The sequence below is a fragment of the Aspergillus alliaceus genome (assembly GCF_009176365.1).
Source record: "Aspergillus alliaceus strain CBS 536.65 unplaced genomic scaffold BDW43scaffold_49, whole genome shotgun sequence".
Taxonomy (NCBI): domain Eukaryota; kingdom Fungi; phylum Ascomycota; class Eurotiomycetes; order Eurotiales; family Aspergillaceae; genus Aspergillus; species Aspergillus alliaceus.
In genome coordinates this window covers 264,978-283,257 of record NW_022474732.1, presented here as the reverse complement: position 1 = coordinate 283,257, position 18,280 = coordinate 264,978, and the positions used below count along the sequence as shown (strand labels likewise).

At 50.0% G+C, this 18,280-nt stretch overlaps 8 protein-coding genes across 8 annotated transcripts; 6 read left to right on the top strand and 2 right to left on the bottom strand.

Annotated features, from left to right (window-relative positions):
- Positions 1-582: 582 nt before the first annotated feature.
- BDW43DRAFT_314678 (putative lipin Smp2) lies at positions 583-3,054 on the top strand (the record flags this gene model as incomplete). Its single annotated transcript, XM_032047863.1, has 5 exons — positions 583-691; positions 756-826; positions 901-1,180; positions 1,239-2,109; positions 2,172-3,054. The coding sequence occupies 5 exons, from the start codon at positions 583-585 to the stop codon at positions 3,052-3,054; spliced, it is 2,214 nt and encodes a 737-aa protein (XP_031896660.1).
- A 302-nt stretch (positions 3,055-3,356) lies between these two features.
- On the top strand, positions 3,357-4,801 carry BDW43DRAFT_178281 (putative transcription initiation factor TFIID, 31kD subunit). The gene has a single exon (XM_032038830.1). It carries the CDS (start codon positions 3,764-3,766, stop codon positions 4,622-4,624), a length of 861 nt encoding a protein of 286 aa, XP_031896659.1. The 5' UTR covers positions 3,357-3,763; the 3' UTR covers positions 4,625-4,801.
- Positions 4,802-4,979: 178 nt separating this feature from the next.
- BDW43DRAFT_314676 (uncharacterized protein) lies at positions 4,980-5,508 on the bottom strand (the record flags this gene model as incomplete). Its single annotated transcript, XM_032047862.1, has 2 exons — positions 4,980-5,230; positions 5,352-5,508. 2 exons carry the CDS (start codon positions 5,506-5,508, stop codon positions 4,980-4,982), a joined length of 408 nt encoding a protein of 135 aa, XP_031896658.1.
- Positions 5,509-6,062: 554 nt separating this feature from the next.
- On the top strand, positions 6,063-7,004 carry BDW43DRAFT_302931 (rRNA-processing protein UTP11; the record flags this gene model as incomplete). Its single annotated transcript, XM_032045328.1, has 2 exons — positions 6,063-6,158; positions 6,240-7,004. 2 exons carry the CDS (start codon positions 6,063-6,065, stop codon positions 7,002-7,004), a joined length of 861 nt encoding a protein of 286 aa, XP_031896657.1.
- A 194-nt stretch (positions 7,005-7,198) lies between these two features.
- Positions 7,199-10,207, bottom strand: BDW43DRAFT_287716 (histidine biosynthesis protein HIS4). Its single transcript, XM_032043189.1, has 3 exons — positions 9,191-10,207; positions 7,554-9,125; positions 7,199-7,499 (listed from the first exon to the last, which is right to left on the bottom strand). Exons 1-3 carry the CDS (start codon positions 10,029-10,031, stop codon positions 7,306-7,308), a joined length of 2,607 nt encoding a protein of 868 aa, XP_031896656.1. The 5' UTR covers positions 10,032-10,207; the 3' UTR covers positions 7,199-7,305.
- Positions 10,208-10,621: 414 nt separating this feature from the next.
- Positions 10,622-11,760, top strand: BDW43DRAFT_287714 (uncharacterized protein). The gene has a single exon (XM_032043188.1). The coding sequence runs from the start codon at positions 11,253-11,255 to the stop codon at positions 11,499-11,501; it is 249 nt and encodes an 82-aa protein (XP_031896655.1). The 5' UTR covers positions 10,622-11,252; the 3' UTR covers positions 11,502-11,760.
- A 2,263-nt stretch (positions 11,761-14,023) lies between these two features.
- On the top strand, positions 14,024-15,922 carry BDW43DRAFT_287711 (glycoside hydrolase family 47 protein). Its single transcript, XM_032043187.1, has 3 exons — positions 14,024-15,488; positions 15,542-15,716; positions 15,779-15,922. Exons 1-3 carry the CDS (start codon positions 14,226-14,228, stop codon positions 15,856-15,858), a joined length of 1,518 nt encoding a protein of 505 aa, XP_031896654.1. The 5' UTR covers positions 14,024-14,225; the 3' UTR covers positions 15,859-15,922.
- A 1,844-nt stretch (positions 15,923-17,766) lies between these two features.
- BDW43DRAFT_314671 (uncharacterized protein) lies at positions 17,767-18,234 on the top strand (the record flags this gene model as incomplete). The annotated part of the gene is made up of 2 exons (XM_032047861.1): positions 17,767-17,960; positions 18,012-18,234. The coding sequence occupies 2 exons, from the start codon at positions 17,767-17,769 to the stop codon at positions 18,232-18,234; spliced, it is 417 nt and encodes a 138-aa protein (XP_031896653.1).
- Between the last annotated feature and the right edge of the window lie 46 nt (positions 18,235-18,280).

The window sequence follows — 18,280 nt, the reverse complement described above, 5'->3', positions numbered from 1 at the left end:
AAAAGATCATGTGACGGACAACGCTTAGTCACCAGAAGAACCTGACTAAGCCGATCATGCCATTAACTAACTCCATATGGATATGCCCAATGCGGGTTAGCGGCATTGGCCCGGTTGATGCCGAGGAACTTACTTAGTGTAAAGTCAGAGTAAGAGTAAAGTAAAGAGTAATGCTCGTTGGGCCGTTGAGGGACTCCCAACAGCCAACATCTAGATCCTCCACCACTCCTCAAGTTCAGGCTCCAATTTTTTTTCCCTCTTTTTTTAAAGGTCTGTCTGACTTGTCCCTCTCTCCGTCTGCCACATCGCATTCGCTTCACTTTGGAGGGTCACTGTTTCAGACTTGGTTCGCTCTAAAAATCAGTCATTTGATACAGCGGTTACATTCGTTCATGCCTCTCGGGCTTTGTCACATGGGCCGTATGTAGGCGGCAATTCCTGCGGACCCCCTCGACTTGTTTTCACCACCCCTCCCATCGCGGTTTTTCCTTGCCTTTCTCTCCCTCTTTCGATTCGATCGCTCATCCGCTTCCATTGAATCGTTGAAATTATCGAGGGGCCTTCCCCATCCAACCTTGCGGGATGCAGTACGTGCGCAGTATCAGTGGCTCCGTCTCAAAGACTTGGAATTCCATCAATCCAGCCACTTTAAGCGGGGCCATTGATGTGATTGTGATAGAACAAGAAGATGGTTCGTCTACCGGCGCACTGGTTGCTCTTGACTTATCCCATGGATGCTAAACGGTCGGTTCCAGGGACGCTCGCTTGTTCTCCCTTTCATGTTCGATTTGGCAAGTTCTCGTTGCTCCGTCCCTATGAGAAGAAGGTGCAGTATTATTCTTATATATATATATTTTAAATCAATCCGATGAATACCCGTCTGACTAGAATTCTCTCAAGGTGGAATTCAAAGTCAATGGCGTCAAGCAAAACTATTCTATGAAGCTAGGTGAAGGCGGGGAAGCCTTTTTTGTGTTTGAGACGTCAGATGAAATCCCCGCTTCGTTACAAACCTCGCCGTTAGTGTCGCCGACTGGTAGTCCGAGAACGCACAGCGAAGAAAATCTCCCGGGCTCTCTTCAAGAACCCGACTATCTGGATCTAGATCGATCGTCTTCTAATGGCGAGCCGAAAGGTCTCCCCATTCTGTCAAGAAGCATGCGGGCATCTAGTGATTTAGGTGCGATATACCATATCGTCCCCTTTCTGCGCTCGATCTAATATTATTGATTATGTAGGAACGATGACACCTTTGTCAGGATCACCAGGCGACTCTAATACAAGCAGGTCTCACCATGACTCGTTTGGAGATGATCTAGAACCGGGGAATCTTGACCGTGCAGTCTCAGATGATGTTCTTCTGAGCAAAACTCATTCAAGCGTGGCAGACCGTGCCTATGGCTTGTCAGCAGCAGGGCCAACTGACGATACTGACGAGGCCCGCTCTCACAGCCCTCCCCCACCATCATTGGAAGAGGCTGTTTCGCGTGCAACAGCTCTGTCAAAGAAACTCTCTGGATCGAATATTCCCTCGCATGTGACCGAGACGGGTGATCTTATGCTCGACATGACTGGATACAAAAGCAACGAGGAGGACGCCTTGCGTGCCGAAGTTGTTGCGCGTAAGATCCTCGCCGAGGAGCTAGAAGGGTGTTACGACATTGGTGCTCTCATAGGAGCCGATGAACATGGGAACCTGTGGATCTATAGCAGCGAAGAAGCAAAGGAAGCTGCGAACCGTAGGGCTACTTTCAACTCAATGAGGCCTGGCTCTGCCATGAGTGATAATGCCATCTCCGATCCGGGATATCACAGCGACGGTGATAAGGCTATCCGTGACATGCCGATACAGACCCGCCACCATCGCACCCAATCTGATGTGCAGCCGGGTATACCTACTCCTCCGCAGTCACCAACGCCGGGTGAGACAACTCGCAACTACGCGAAGACTTTGCGCCTGACAAGCGACCAGCTCAAGGCGCTGAACCTAAAGCCAGGCGCGAATGAGATGTCATTCAGCGTCAACAGAGCCACTTGCACGGCAAGTATGTATCTGTGGAATGGAAACACACCGATTGTCATATCAGACATTGATGGGACCATTACCAAGTGAGTTACTATGAGGCAGACTGACCTTCCTGACCCTGTTTTGACTGACATAACTGCTTTAGATCCGATGCTTTGGGCCATGTGTTGAATATGATTGGTCGTGACTGGACACACGCGGGAGTTGCTAAGCTATACACCGATATCGTCAACAATGGTTACAATATCATGTACCTTACAAGCCGATCTGTTGGCCAAGCTGATACTACCCGTGCATATATATACGGGGTTAACCAAGATGGATACAAGCTGCCCAAAGGTCCCGTTATCATGAGCCCGGACCGGACGATGGCAGCCCTCAGGCGGGAGATCTATTTGAGAAAGCCGGAAGTGTTCAAGATGGCATGTCTCCGGGACATTCTGAATCTCTTCAATGGAAAGGAGAACCCATTCTACGCCGGCTTTGGGAATCGGTTAACCGATGCTTTGAGTTACCGATCCGTGAATATTCCATCTACTAGGATTTTCACAATCAACTCCAATGCTGAGGTGTCTTTGGATCTTCTCAGTCTGACCAAGTATAAGAGCAGCTACGTTACTATGCAGGAGCTTTTGGATCACTTCTTCCCAGCTATCAGTTTACTAGTCCAGGCTGGGGGCGAGGAGTACACCGATTTTACGTACTGGCGTGAACCTCCACCAGAGTTAGCGGACTTCTCGAGCTCAGATAGCGAGGATGAAGAAGACGAGGACGAAGACGAGGAAGACGAGGAAGATTATGATGGCGAGCTTAGTGACGAGGACGGTAGTGATGTTGACGAGGACGAGACTGCCGAAGAAGACCTTGCCAACAGCTACATCTCGCAGGGCTCACTGGATCTCGTCGACGGCCAGAGTCACCTAGAAGAGGATGAGGCGGACGACGAGGACGCCGATGACGGGCCTAATGAGACCCCAAAGCCGAGTCGCCTCTCGCCGGTTGGTGCTAGCCGCTCTCCAAAACGCTGAGCATGACCGTCTTTCCATGGCTTGAATGTCATATCACTAAGTGTAATAATTATATGCTGCTCTACGACGCTCATAGATACCCACCCCGGCGATGACTTTGTGATTATATGCCCTGCCGGCCCCTGAGATTGACTCTTGCATTGTGCGGTGTTGCATCTTTCTTACAGCATAGTTGGCGTTTCACGGTTGCATAACTGTTTTACTTTATCGGTTGAGCGTTTCCTGGTTTTGAGTGTGATAGGACTGCCTGCAGCTTCCAAAGATCGCTGAGGATAGAGCATTAGACTATATATATATATACACACATACATATAGTCATACGGTATTGACTCGGAAGTGTTTGAATGATTTATCTTGATTTATGGAGCAAGAGGTGGCCATCGACTTACCCGAAAGGGCATAGTGCGGACTGGGGCCAATGACCTTCATCAAATCAATGTTCTTCGCATCTTCACCTCCAGTTCACTCAGTGCACCTTCCACAACATTCACTCTTTCCCTTGAGAAGAATACTAGTATAGAATAATATTACTTTCCTAATCCTTCCGTTGCAGTGCCTCCGTATTGCGGCCATGCCGACTTGGCCTTAAACTACCGCCTGTCCTCGATCGCTAAAATCAGCCACATCCCACGGACAGCTAACCAACCAACCAACCTCCCTCCCGCTCACCCTTCCCAAACCTCTCTCAACCACCATAAACCTCAAGATAATGGCCTCTCCAAACCAATCGCAAACCGCCGGCCCATCAACCCAACCCCTAACCCCCCCAGCCGAACCCTCGACCAACACCGTCAACGCCTCCCAGCAACCAGCAGCATCAGGGAGCAACAACACCACCGCACCCACAAGCTCATCAGTCGCACAACCCACCCAAGTCCCCTCCACCTCCTTAAAAGACAGCGGCAAGTCCCGTCGCCCCCGAGATGTCCGCCTCATCCACATGCTCCTCGCCTCCCTAGGCGTCACCGCATACCAGGAACGCGTGCCCCTTCAACTCCTCGATTTCGCCTACCGCTATACCTCCGGCGTCCTGCAGGACGCCGTCCATCTCGCGACGGAGGGCTATGCCGGCGCCACGGGGGATGCGGGTGGCTCGTCCAGTCGGGGCCCGCCCGAGGTGAATAGCGTGTCGTTGCCGGCGTTGAGGCTTAGTATTGCGTCGAGATTGCATTATCAGTTTCAGACGGGCTTGCCGAAGGAGTTTCTTATGGATGTTGCGGCAGAGAGGAATCGTGTTGCCTTGCCCGGTGCTACGAGGGGGTATGATCAGGGTCAGCAGGCGAAGCCGCAGGCTAATCAGAGTGTTCTGATGGGGGGTATGAGGCTGCCGCCCGAGAGGTTCTGTTTGACTGGGGTTGGGTGGAATATGAAGGATGAGTGGGAGAGTGAAGGGGAGGAGGAAGTGGAGGAGCCGAAGGAGAGTAATCACGCTGGGCTGAGTGGTGCGGCTGGTGAAGAGGAGGAGGGAGCCGAGGACGACGAAGATGGGAAGATGGAGGATATCTTCGGAGAAGATGCTGTTATGGGGGATGGAGATGAAGACGGGGACAAAGACATGGCGGATGTCTAACGGAGTCCCTTTTTCTCTCTTCGTTTTTACTTCCACACAAAAGAAGAAAATATCCGGACGGGACTGGCGATTAGGAGTTCGGCGCACGAAACAGGTGTCTTATATTCTGTCAAGATCAGCCAGACAACAAGCTTTATCAGGAGGAGATTTGCTTTCATTGAGGCTGTGAGATATCAACAGACTCGATCTACTGTACATAATGATATACGACTGCAACCCTAATGCAAGAAACTGGAGAAATCAAGGAACGGGGAAAAACGCCCAACTCACAACCCAGAGTACACATAAGAAACACACATCCCCAAATGCCTCTTCCCACCCATTCACCCAAAAATAATGAAGAGGACAGATCAAATCACCTCTTCTTCGACCTTGCCTCATCCTCCCTCATCATCCGAATAATCTCCGCCCTCCTCTGCTCCACCCTCCTACTCTCCTCCTCCTTCTCCCTCCGCCTCTCCTCATGCGTCGCAAACCACTCCTCCCTCGCCCGGTCCTCCTCCTCAGGCTTCGCATGCGCAAGCATACACGAGTTCATCGTCAACCGTTGATCCCGACACACCCACGTAGCAGTAACCGTCCGATTAACCGCGCATTGAGCAAAAGCTACACTTGTTAACACAGACCACAAGCCAAGCATCTACGAAATCATAAAAGAGGAGATATAGCAAAAGAAAAAAAAAAGGGGAAAGAGAGAAAGAAGGAAAAAAAATATAGATAGAAATACCTTTAATTTCCTCCGCGCAATGCGCTCGTACCCGTTTGTGGAAAATCTTCTTTACTTCCTGTTCCTGCGTTGCGGAGAGTGGGAGGGGATTGCGGAGGTTATATTTCGGCGTGGACGTCGAGGTCGAGGCCGGCGTTGATGTGGATGTCGTCGCCATGATATAATATATGCCGTATATTTCTTTCCTCTCTCGAAAACCAAAACCAACCTCATAAATTGTCCCCAATCAAACCCGAATTGACCCAAGTCGCTACCCAATAGATAATGGATTGAGGTAGGTTTTGAGGTTGAGATCTGCGTGTTCGGTATTTACAGCAGTTAAACGTAACCAATTCAGGAATATAAATCGATACGAAACAGCAAAAAGCAGTCCAGTAAGTAGGCGAGCATGAATTAATGGCGTGAGGAGGAGTAAATCGTGGTCGTGCGCGTGGAAAAACGGGCCAGAGTAGGTGTGAATGAATGGGAAGTTGAAGTTCCACCTTGGACTTCGCCTTGAAGTTCTTCTCCGCTTAGTCCGATTCTCCGAACATTTTTCAAACTCCAACAACTTTTTTCCCCCTCGTCGGGTTAGAGTCCTAACCACCTCTTTTTTTTTCTTTTCTTTTTTCCCCACCAAGCTCGTGTAGCTTTTTATTTTCACGCCATATTTGCACGGAAGATAAACTGCAAATTTAATATTTAATAAACCGCACCAACAGCACCGTCAAAATGTCCTCTATGCGTAACGCCGTCCATAGGCGGCAGCACCGCGAGCGAGGCCAGGTCGGGGGCCGTGAGAAATGGGGTATTCTTGAAAAGCACAAGGTACGTTTTCGCTTTGGCTCTTTCTTTCTCAAGTTGGCTAGTTTTGCATCCGGAGACTAAATGGAATGAAATGAAAAATAGGACTACGCTCTGCGCGCAAAAGACTACAACCAGAAGAAAGCCAAACTCAAGCGATTGGAAGAGAAGGTTCGCAACCGGAATCCCGATGAATTCGCCTTTGGGATGATGTCGTCGCACTCGCAGAAGGCGGGCAAACACGGGACGGCGACGCGGGAGTCCGCTGCGGGACTCAGTCATGATGCGATCAAGTTGCTGAAGACGCAGGATGCGGGGTATTTGCGAACAACTGGGGAGCGGATTCGGCGGCAGATAGAGAAGCTGGAGCAGGAGATTCGGTTGCAGGAAGGTGTGAGTCAGGTGTTGGGTGGGAATAAGGGGGGCGAGAAGAAGAAGAGTCGGGCAAGAGATGATGATGACGATGACTTTGACTTCGATTTCGATGAGGAGGAAGAGGAGGAGGAGATTAAACCGAAGAAGATGGTCTTTGTTGATGATAAACGGGAGCAGAAGGGGTTGAAGAAGAGAAAGCAAGACGAGGCAGAGCGTGGTAATCAGAGGCAGGACGATGAGGATCTTCAGCGGAAAAAGACTACAAAGGAAGTTGAGGCGGAGCGTCAGGCTATCGCGGCCGCTCGTCGGGCCCGGAAAATAAAGAAGCGCGCGGCGGAGGCGAGGCAGAACAAGCTGAAGGCGCTTCAGAAGCAGTATGCCGATATCACGGCTGCGGAGCGCGAGTTGGATTGGCAGCGTGGACGGATGGACAACTCGGTGGGAGGCACGAACAAGAATGGGATCAAGTGGAAGATCCGTGAGCGGAAGAAGTGATTTGATATCATTCTCACCATACGACTGATGATTCCTTTTGCTGTTTCTTTTTCTTTTCTTTCTGGATTTGCATTTGGGCTGTTTCTGGGTGTATGGCATGGGAAAAGTATTCTACATGGGTTGTGTACTTGTCTAGAGATTTACTGCAGGATACCACCGCTGATCTGATACTCTTTGTCAATTAAAATCGATGGACTTGTCTTTTGTAAAACGTCAGTGGAAAAGTAAGATTCAGATTACCCATAAGAGTTGAGGTCGTGAAAAGCCAAAATGAAACACCGCATATCCCTGGCTAATGGATCTACTGTCCCTTCATGTGGGCTACTCGGATGCTCACAGCCCGCTTGTGGGCGTCCAAGCCTTCCACAGCCGCCAACTGCTCAACAGTGCGCGACAATCCCAACAATCCGTCGGCCGTCAAGTTAGAACTGGTGATGTGCTTAAGGAAAGACCCCAGATTCACTCCAGAGTATTGCTTGGCATATCCGTAGGTTGCTGGATCCGGGTTAGTAATTGATAGGAAATCTAAGGGAGACAATTAGAACTTACGCAAAGAGTGGTTCACCCCGGCCGAGTAATCTCCCACACTCTCAGGGGTCCATTTGCCAATGAAGACACTGCCGGCATTCTCGACCTGATCCACAGCGGCCTCCGCGTTTTCGATTTGTAGGATGAGATGCTCTGGAGCATAGTCGTTGCTCAGAGCCATGGCCTCGGCGAGGTCACGCACCACAAATGTGACTGAGTGCTCGAGAGATCCCTTGACGATATCCATACGAGGGAGTGCCCTGGCCTGCTTGTCCACCTCATCCTCGATGGCCTGCAGCTCCTGCTCGTTCAGGTCAATGGCAATAAGGATAACTTGGGAGTCAACGCCGTGCTCTGCCTGACTCAGCAGGTCCGAGGCAACAAATGCGGGGTTGGCCTGCTTGTCTGCAATCACCAGGACCTCACTAGGGCCGGCCGGCATATCAATGCTGACTCCTGCAGAGGTATCGTTGGAGACCAGCATCTTAGCGGCGGTCACGAACTGGTTACCGGGGCCCAAGATCTTGTCAACCTTGCTGATGCTCTTTGTACCGTACGCCATGGCAGCAACCGCCTGGGCACCACCGGCAAGCACAATACTCTCCGCTCCAACTTTGTGGGCAACGTAGACAATCTCAGGCGTAACCCTACCGTCGGCACGAGGCGGTGAAGCAAAGATAATCTTCTTGCAGCCGGCCACCATGGCAGGAACACCCAACATCATGGCGGTTGAAGGCAGCACGGCAGTGCCACCGGGGATGTACAAACCAACGCGCTCAATGGGTCTTGAGAAGCGGGAGCAAACAACGCCGGGCATAGTCTCAACCTTGAGAGCCTCGTTGCTACCCTTCTGAGCACTGTGGAACTTGGCGATGTTGGCTATACTGACATCGATCGCTTCCTTAATTTCGGGGGACACCTGCATCAACTCCGGCGGGAAGGGAGCGTGGATCACGGGGGATGTGAGGGAAGTAGCCTTCTCGAACTTGTGGGTATACTTGAGGACACCTGCATCGCCGTTCTCGCGAACATCCTGAATGATGGGACGGACAAGGCCAACGATCGCATCGTTGGATTTCTGCGAGGGACGCTTTAGATAATCCTGAACTTTTTCTACGGGGGTTGAAGCGGTTATGACACGAGTCATCTGGATGCGGCTTTTCTCCTCCTTGGCCGATTGCTGGCTCTTCTCGGCGGCTACGGGGGCAGGGGCGGGGGTAGCGGCAGGAGCTGCTAGACCGACCTTCTCCGCCCAAGGGCCCTTGGCATCGCCCTTTCTTCTCTTCACCTTGAGGTTCTTGAGGTCCAAGTTCCGCTCTACATCCTCCAGGCTGACACCGGCAGCCACACAGCGGGTCAGAGCAAAGTAAAGGAGGTCGGCCGCCTCAGAAGCAATCTCTTCCTTGGTGCTGGCGCGGCACAGCTCGTCGGCTTCTTCCATGATCTTGGCTTGGATGAGTTTGGGCTCGTTGAAGAGCCTGGCAGTGTAGGAACCTTTGGGAGCATCCGCTTTGCGGGCCTGCAAGGTTTTCTGAAGACGCGAAAGACCGTTGTAGGGACCAAAGCAACGGGCCGTACCCAGGTGACAGAAGCCTTATGTAAAAATCCAAAGTTAGTGGCACGCTTTGTTTAGTTTCCACGACAGGTAGGATGTGTACCTCGACCGATCTGGTTGACAACGAAAACCAAGCAATCACTGTCGCAATCAAATCCCACTCTGATCAATTCTTGCACATCGCCACTCGACTGACCCTTGTACCACAGGCCGCGTTTCCGGCTCTGGTAGACACCGGTGCCCGTGCGGAGAGCCTCGGCGATGCTCTCGTCGCTACTCCAGACGAGCCCCAGACAGGTTCCTCTTTCATCAGTCACGGTGGTGGCATAAAGGCCGTTGTTCTGGTCAACTACTGCACGAGCTGCTATAAGAGAAGAGGCGACAATCTTGCCGTCGGCCTGGTTGCGATCAAGGGTCAAAGCTTGCGCAGGCACAATGCTCACAGCACCCTGAGTCAAAGTCTCCTTCAAAGCATCCTCTGTGACAGCGGTGGAATAAGTTCTGTAGAGATTCTGTGCTTCCGGATCCAGGCCCAATTTGTCGACCAAAGCCTTCACAGCGGACGAATTGGTGGAAACGCCGGCATCCTTGCGCTCGGAATCTTCACCCACCCAACTCTGGAAGGAGCCTACCTGGCTGTCGGAAGAGGTATAGACAACCAGTCGTGACGAGGGAACGGATTGTTCTTGAGAGAGGGCAGTCAGTTGGTCGAGGGTAATAAAGATCTTAGCGGCACCGGCGTTGAGGATATCGACGAGGTCCCCGGTAGCGGAGATGGCGGTGGCATCAACATAGACATCTAGTAGACGGAAATTCTGACGTAGGAAATCTTCGGCTTGCGCGACGCTGGAAACCTTAATCAGAACACGACCGAAGTACGCGATCTGTTTGAGTGATAGGCCATTGGAGGAAGGGTCGTAGGAGACGAGAAATGGAGTAGCCATGGTGGTGGTGTGAGGGGATGGAGGGGTAGTTGGGGGGGGGGGTACACGGAGGGGAGGACAAGAGTTAATTGATCGAGTAGAGGCTACTCGGGAGATTGAAGGAGAAGGCAGGATTGGAACCCCAATGCCTTTTTGGGGGAGAAGGAGGAAGAGAAAGAGGGAAGTGTTAAGTGTTAAGTGAGGTTGACTACTAGTGAAGTAAGTACTCGGGATGATTCATAAAAGAAAGAAATTCCTTCCACGGCCCCGCAATCGGACAACCCTTTCCCCAATCAGGAATGTTAGGAACCCGATAAGAGGGTGGGTTATCATGAATTTATTACTCGTTTGTGATTGACCGGTAATTGAAATTCCTCGGCATGACATTCCATGAGACAGACACAGGATCACTTGCTGGAATAATTGCAATTCAATCCAATACGTGAATATCTGAAATGTGTTATATGCTAAAGGCCTGGCCTGGTTGGCGGGGGTGGTCCTCTTTGGAACGGAAATTAACCCCTACTGAGTACTACCTGGTATTACTATAAGTACGTTCATTAGTGAACTCTTGAGCCCACTCACAAATCCCTCCTGGACACGCACCTGTTCATTCTATACTCACATTTGTGTACATACATACAGCCTCACAAATAGCAGGGGTTGATATCTACTTTTAGACAATGTTTGTTTTCAAGGATTGTTTCCTATTCTATTTTCTTCCCTCTTTATTCTCTTCATATTTATAGACTTCTTTCTAATCTCATTGCCTTTGCTAATGCTACAATGGATATCCCAGTTCGGCGACTTCAGAGTACCTCCAGATCAGCCTCGATACTTACGGATATCCCTACCATTGAAATCGATGATCGGTGCGACTCCCCGTCTGATGTCTCCAGCTAGGAATTCTCTCTCGATGAACACGGGTAATGCAGACAGTCGGCGTCATATTCTTGATTTAAAAATAAGCTCAGTGATCGTACAGTTCACAATGGTCGTGCGCGACCAGCAGTGATCTCCGTTCGCGACCTTCGCTCAAATATCTCCGTCACGAATTCACCATAATGAGCTTCCCCTCCTTCAAGAGACCAATTCCTTCCATGGATCTGACTAATTCAGCCCGGTCGACGAACATAGACTGCCCTACGATCTCGTCGCTCCGTACGAGGGCGATGCCGCCGCGCTACATAGTCTCGAACGCCAGGCCGATCTAATATTCTCTTCCAAGCAAGGCCTTACGATATGATTGAGAAACTGGTGCTCGAGAAGTGTGTTGAGGAGGCCTCAATTGTGCTCACCGCGGATAAAATACTCGCCTTTATCACCCCAATTTGCATCAACGTGACGAGTAAAAGGTGGTTGAAGAGCGCATACGAGGAAACCTCCCCGATGGGCTCAAAGGGACAGTGGGTGGATGCACTGGCGGAAGTGTTCTGCTTAAGTGACCCATCGTACCCTGATAACTCCATTATATTTGCTTCGGAGCGTTGATCTTTTTCTCCATCCCCCTGGAGGCCGTACTGACGTAGCTACAATATCACCGAACAACGCAATATGGCATGGACTATATTCCGGGCGAAATTGTCACTTTTTGCAAAGGTCAAAAGCCAATTCTAATACCATGCGCCGAACCTGCGAGGCAATCAAAGCCGAGCGATATCACTCAGAGCTCCTTTTCTACCAGTTCATCTCCCGATCTATCTCAAAGCCCCATAGAAAGCTCACCAAGATCTATGGTCGTCGAGATGGCTCGCCCTGTATGAACTTTCTCCAGAGCGCCCCCTCCCCCCTTACCTCGATGATAGTCATGGGAAGGTCTGGTACTTCATCTGTGCTCGGATCGACGTTTCCGGGCTGGTCGTGGAAGGCACACAGGTGGAATTCTCCCAGAGTCTACAGGCCCAGAAAAACCCCTTAGATAGTCCACACCCCACCCAAAAGAACCCAGGAGACTGTTGGCTTTCATAGACGTCACACTGCAGCGCAAAATCCCAATGGATGAGCCGGGAAACCGATACCGGCTGGAAGGCAGGACCGTCCCGCGCAGATTGCGGCCGAGGAGTATCCCGCGCGCATGTCCGTGGGAATGTCCGTGACAATCGCCTACAGGGATGTCCATGACAGTATCCACGGGAGTATCCGTGGGAGAGTGGACTACTCATACAGGCATTGGAGAACCATTAGTAATAGGAGAGTCCTCCAAGCTTACCAGCATTAGAAGAAGGTGAATATTCAGCGTGCTTAGCTTTTGGATCATGAGAAGAGGAAAGGTCAGTGGAAAGATACCCTTCGAGAGGACAACATGTGGGTTGGAGTGCTTACCGGTTTTGCGCTATATACTCACCAAGCTAATATAGCCGAGGTTCGTGGGAAAGAAAGAGTAAAATCTAAGCATCAGGAAAGCTTTTCAGTCTCCGTGAGTTAGAAAACGTAAACGAACATGAGGGAAAGCTGTTCCAGTCCGTTATCAACAAAGTGTGGTCGGAAATGCCTCATGCCGGGCAACGTTCCAAGGGTGGAACGCACAGTAGGACAATGACGAAGTGACCAAATACTTCAAGTAACTCTTTAGTTGGTATTTATAGACACGTATGACTCTTCTCGACCGCACTCCTTACCTGATAGCTCTAACTAATTGAGGCAGTACCTCCTTGTTCGGCCCTACCCATCCTTCCGAGCGCTTTTTCACATTTCCTTCAACATTCCTAGCATGCTCCAATCATCTTTCCTCTCCCATATCAGCCCTTAGCCAGAGCAGGATGAACTCCACCAAGCCATGATAGCCAGTTTACGACCAAGGGTATGCCATAGTCTCTGGGCTCACTGTACCCCATTGCCTGCGAATAATGGGCGAGTCAGGGGGGGGGGGGGATGATGGTGACCGTTGATGACGAGGACGAATATGTACGATGGAAGGGGAACCGACAGATCTGCTTGGATATCAATATCTATATTGTACTTTTCTGATGTAAGTATAAGTTAAAACTACGAGGCGGCCAGCCTTAGCGGCTGTTGAGAGAGATACTAAATGGGGGAGTCTAGACAGTTTAGCCTGCATACTCTGGTGATGTGACATTTTCAATAGCCGTAAGGCTTTAACACACGCACTTTTTTACCCTCGCCGCACGTCCTCCCGATCAATAAAAAGTGGCTCTAAGCTATGACGGACAGAGAAAGAGTGAATCCCGGAGAATTACTGTTGCTCATGTGTGATATTCGGAATATACTGGATATACAAGGTAGGATATCCATGTATAACCCAGTCCGGTGTGACTTGAGAGTATCCGGATCCAATTTCAAGTGCACGCCATGATGACTTGGCAGCTGGGTTTGAAAGGTATAATATATGGCCCCGTCTGGACTTGTGAATGTACGACGGAGAAGAATTGATGAGAAATTGCCCCTTACGGAAAGTTGAGGATCGGACGAGGCGGCATGTTGGTTCCTGAGGTACGTGTCACCTGGAGTGAGTTCAACAGCGTGACTCCAACAGATGATACCTCTAGAACCATGGTATATCAATTGATAACTCAGTAGACACTTTAAAGGATTAAGGAATAGTGAGTACGGAGTACTGCCTCTAGAATTGAATCCTTGTAGTCCTATTATTTTGGTTACTTTTGTTTGTTTCCTTTCCCATCAACCCTCGCATTCTTCTTTCCTTTCTTTCCCCCTGCATAACGTTATGACCAATCAGTGACCCCGGATCGACACCGGGACGAGCCGATCTGGGTTAGCGGCGGAGTGGACCTGAGAAAAAAGAGAAATAGTCTAGAACTCTATCTTGCTGAAGTACTACTTTGGTGTGTCCTGCACCAATTCGGTACATACTATACTACACACTACACTACTCTGTACTAGTAAACAGTGAGGGTCGAGCCCATGACTTTCCCAAATTAGTCGTCTGATTCCCCATAACAATCTCGAATTAAAAGATGATCATTCGCCTTCCCACGCGACACATGGATCTTCCTCTTCCTTTCTCTTCCTCTCACACACGCCTCCCCCCTTTCCTCTCAATTCCTGCTCACTCCTTCATTGTCCTCCTCCAGTTGAGGTGATTCCACTCGTTTGTCAAGTCATTCATTTTAAGAGTATAAATTTCCAGTGAAACCCCCGCCTATCTTATTAGGCTGTCATTCCTTTCATTCACACCGGGTTGATCCCTAATATTCCGATATTCCTTATTGTTGATTATTATTCCCTACCTTCATAATGCATCTTCCTTCGCTTTCACTGCCTCTGGCGGCTTTGAGCCTCATCACTCCTTCGTTGGCCTATCCCCGATTCAAGTCTACACAGCCCGATCCCACCGAGTCCCGTGCAGAAGCCGTAAAGGAAGCTTTCGTGCATGCTTGGGACGGTTACAAGCGATATGCATACCCACACGATGAACTGCACCCTATCTCGAACGGATTCGGCGATACACGAAACGGTTGGGGTGCCTCCGCCGTCGACGCCCTGTCAACGGCCATTATCATGCGTAATGCCACCATTGTCAACCAGATCTTGGACCATATCGCCCAGATTGACTACTCCAAGACCAAGGATCAGGTGAGCCTGTTTGAGACTACAATTCGGTACCTGGGTGGCATGCTATCTGGTTATGACCTGTTGAACGGCCCGGCGGCGGGCCTCGCCGAAGACCCGGTGAAGGTTGAGCAGCTCTTAGCTCAGTCGGAAAAGTTGGCCGACGTCCTTAAGTTCGCCTTCGACACTCCCAGCGGTGTTCCGCACAATAATATCAACATTACCTCCCAAGGGAATGATGGCGCACAAACCAATGGATTGGCCGTGACAGGTACATTGGTCCTCGAATGGACGCGACTTTCGGATCTGACTGGGGATCCGAAGTATGCACAGCTCAGCCAGAAAGCCGAGAATTATCTGCTCAACCCGAAGCCAAAGGGAGGGGAACCTTTCCCCGGACTGGTGGGAAGCTATATCAGTATCGCAACGGGAGAGTTCACGGACGGACATGTGAGCTGGGATGGGGGCGACGACTCCTACTATGAATACCTCATTAAGATGTACATATATGACCCTAAGAAGTACAGCGTCTACAAGGATCGCTGGGTGGCTGCGGCTGAGTCTGCCATGAAACACCTGGCATCGCATCCATCAACTCGCCCGGACCTGACGTTCCTATCGTCATACAACAACGGTGAAAGCAGCCTGAATTCCCAGCATCTCACTTGCTTTGATGGGGGTAGCTTCTTGCTTGGCGGAACGGTCCTGGACCGTGACGACTTTATTGATTTTGGCCTGGCTTTGGTGAATGGATGTCACGAGACTTATAATCAAACTCTAACTGGTATCGGGCCCGAGAGCTTTGGTTGGGACCCTAAATCTGTCCCATCGGACCAGAAGGAGCTGTATGAGCGTGCGGGCTTCTACATTACCAGCGGTGCTTATATCCTTCGTCCCGAGGTGATCGAAAGTTTCTACTACGCCTGGCGTGTTACTGGTGAAGAAACTGTATGTTAAATCTACAGCCCACAAATTTTGTAAACCTGCTAACCAATGATTAGTACCGTGAGTGGGTGTGGGCCGCGTTTGAGGCGATCAACAAGTACTGTCGCACTAGCTCCGGATTTGCTGGCCTGACCAACGTCAACGCTGCCAATGGCGGGGGCCGGTTTGATAATCAGGAAAGTTTCCTGTTCGCCGAGGTGCTGAAGTATGTGTATCTGACCTTTGCTCCTGGTAAGTCTTCTCCCCGCAGAGAGCTATCCTTTGAAGTATAAGGAAATAACTAACAGAAGCAGATGATGAGTGGCAAGTCCAGCGCGGTGGCGGCAATAAGTTTGTCTATAACACTGAGGCTCATCCTATTCAGGTGGCATAGTTGTATATAATTTTCCACTGTCCAGTGTCGATATAGATTAATTCTGAAATCCAAGCATATTGTGTCCCCAATTGTATGTTCCGGACCCTGTACGGAGCATAAATCCCACGAATAGAGCTAAGACTCACTAGAAGCGCTAAGCGTAACTGGTGGGGGAAACTAGATAAATCTCCACTTCCCACTCTCGCGCTCCGTACTCTATAGTAAGCCACCCCATCACCGCCCTTAACCACATCAATGAGACACGAAAGCGCTTCATGAATGCATCAATTCAAATCCAAGCTATTCCAGCCGAGCACGTTGTCATGCCATGCACCGGTTGCTACGTTACATACACCTCCACCCCCCCCCAAAAAAAAAGCGTGAAGCGAATATGAAAATCATGAGCCTGAGCAGAGTCTTAACGGCGCTCAAATATTCCGTCTAGAACATACCTCAAAATATAACCAGGCCCTCAACGGCCTCCATCATGTGGTAGATGAGTACTAGTTGCTGAATTCGGGCGATAGTCACCCAAGAACAACACTCATATTGAAGAAGATCCGATGTAATCATGGAGGAATCGACGAGCTTGGATCACAGGCTGCGGCGACTCTGGATGTGTCTACTTTATCTTAGACAGCGTTAAAAATGTAAATGGTTGGGGCTCGGTGGTGACGGTGTGCTCCTGTAAAAATTTACTAGCCAGGAGGCAGATACAGACAGGTGACGCTTCGCATCCAGCAATTGATAAGCCAAGACATAGACTAGTTTGCCTAAAGTGACTATCGAGGTGATTGGGAGGTTATCGACTAGCTATATCCTAAGTATATACGCCGCGGAACAGCGTAGATGGTCCTTCCAGCGCTAGAAGTGAACGGCCAGAGACAGCGGAGCGGATGATGTATTAGGTGGAGTTGTTGAAACGGCTAGTTCATGGCCGGCCGGTTTTTTCGTAATAGGCCGAAGGTGCCTATACGAAAGCGACAGTTGAATATAAATCTCTTTGCAACTTCAAGATCGACTCCGGAGATTATGGCACAGTTCCCAGGCTAAAAGTTGTTGCTGCGCAACGCACGGGGCGACCAGGAGACGATGAGCGGGTCCTTGATAGAAGAGGGAATTGAGTCTATATCAACGGGTTTTGAAGGCCAAGCGCCACGAATGTTGGCCAAAATATGTGACTACCAGGGTGTCGTTCCTCTATTATCAATGAATTACGGATCTAGAACTAGGAAATGATGCGAGCAAATTTAAGTAGGACTACCGGTCCTTAGCCCTCATATGGAGCATAGATAAACTCTCAAATAGTCTGCCAGATCTGAGAGACCGCCACGCTAGCTTTCGTTTCGCGCGTTGTTACCAAGTATCTGACGTTAACCTCCTAGGATTGACCTATAGTACCAAATTCTTCCTAAACTAAAAAGAAACCCTTTGTTTCTTTGTAATAATCTCCCTTATGGCTGCGTTCATGGATTCTGCTTAGAGCTCATAATGCCTTAAGGCAACAAGGCTCCACCCATTCACACACACACACACAGAGAAACAAAAATAAAAGAAACATACAAACAAGCAATAATCCCCTCAAAACCACTCGAAACAATAAACAAGACGCAAAGAACAAGCCACATTGCCATTATCCCAGTGATCATTGATTTATGTCCAGCCAAGGCGCCCCACATTACAGTCGCGGATTTGCGCAGATTTGAGCACCTTTGGAGCCACACCTTGGGGACTGGACTGGGGCACAAGGAGATATTTAAATACACCAGAGAGAGATAAAACCAGTAGCTAGAGTAGATGAATAACCCTTTATCAGCCTATCTATCATTCCAAAACAGAAAAAAGAAAGAAAGAAAATAAACCTCCAAAACCCCGTTCACCTCCATTATCTTCTATCGACCATAACCCTAACTCCAACTCCAAACCATGTGCGGAATCTCCCGCCCTAGTACCGGCAACCGCATCGCCGTCATGTTTCCCACCGCTAGCTCCAAGTCCCTTCGTCCGTACTCGTTACTGTTCCGGGAGATGGATGCGGGGACGAAGGCGGTGTTTCGTATTGAGGACGCGGACACGTTTGATGTGTTCCGTGGGTGTAGGGGCATTGATTTGCGGATTGAGTATGTCTTTCTTTGCATGGTTGATCTTGGGCGAATGCTAAATCATTTTAGACGACATGGGGATCTCACGTCAGCTCTGAGGAGTCCCCCGCTTCATCAGTTTAGGTTACGGCCTTGTGGCAAGAGTCGTGGTGAGATGGAGTTTGAGTTACCGGAGAGGTTGGATCTGGGGGTGTCGGAGACGGGGATCGTCGGGAGACAGGTGACGGTGTTGGTGGAGGGAGGTTCGTCCGTGGGGAATGGCATAGGGACGGGGATTGTGGGGTATGACTGATTGATGGATTGATTTCTTTTCATGTTTTTCGGTGATTAATGTGGGA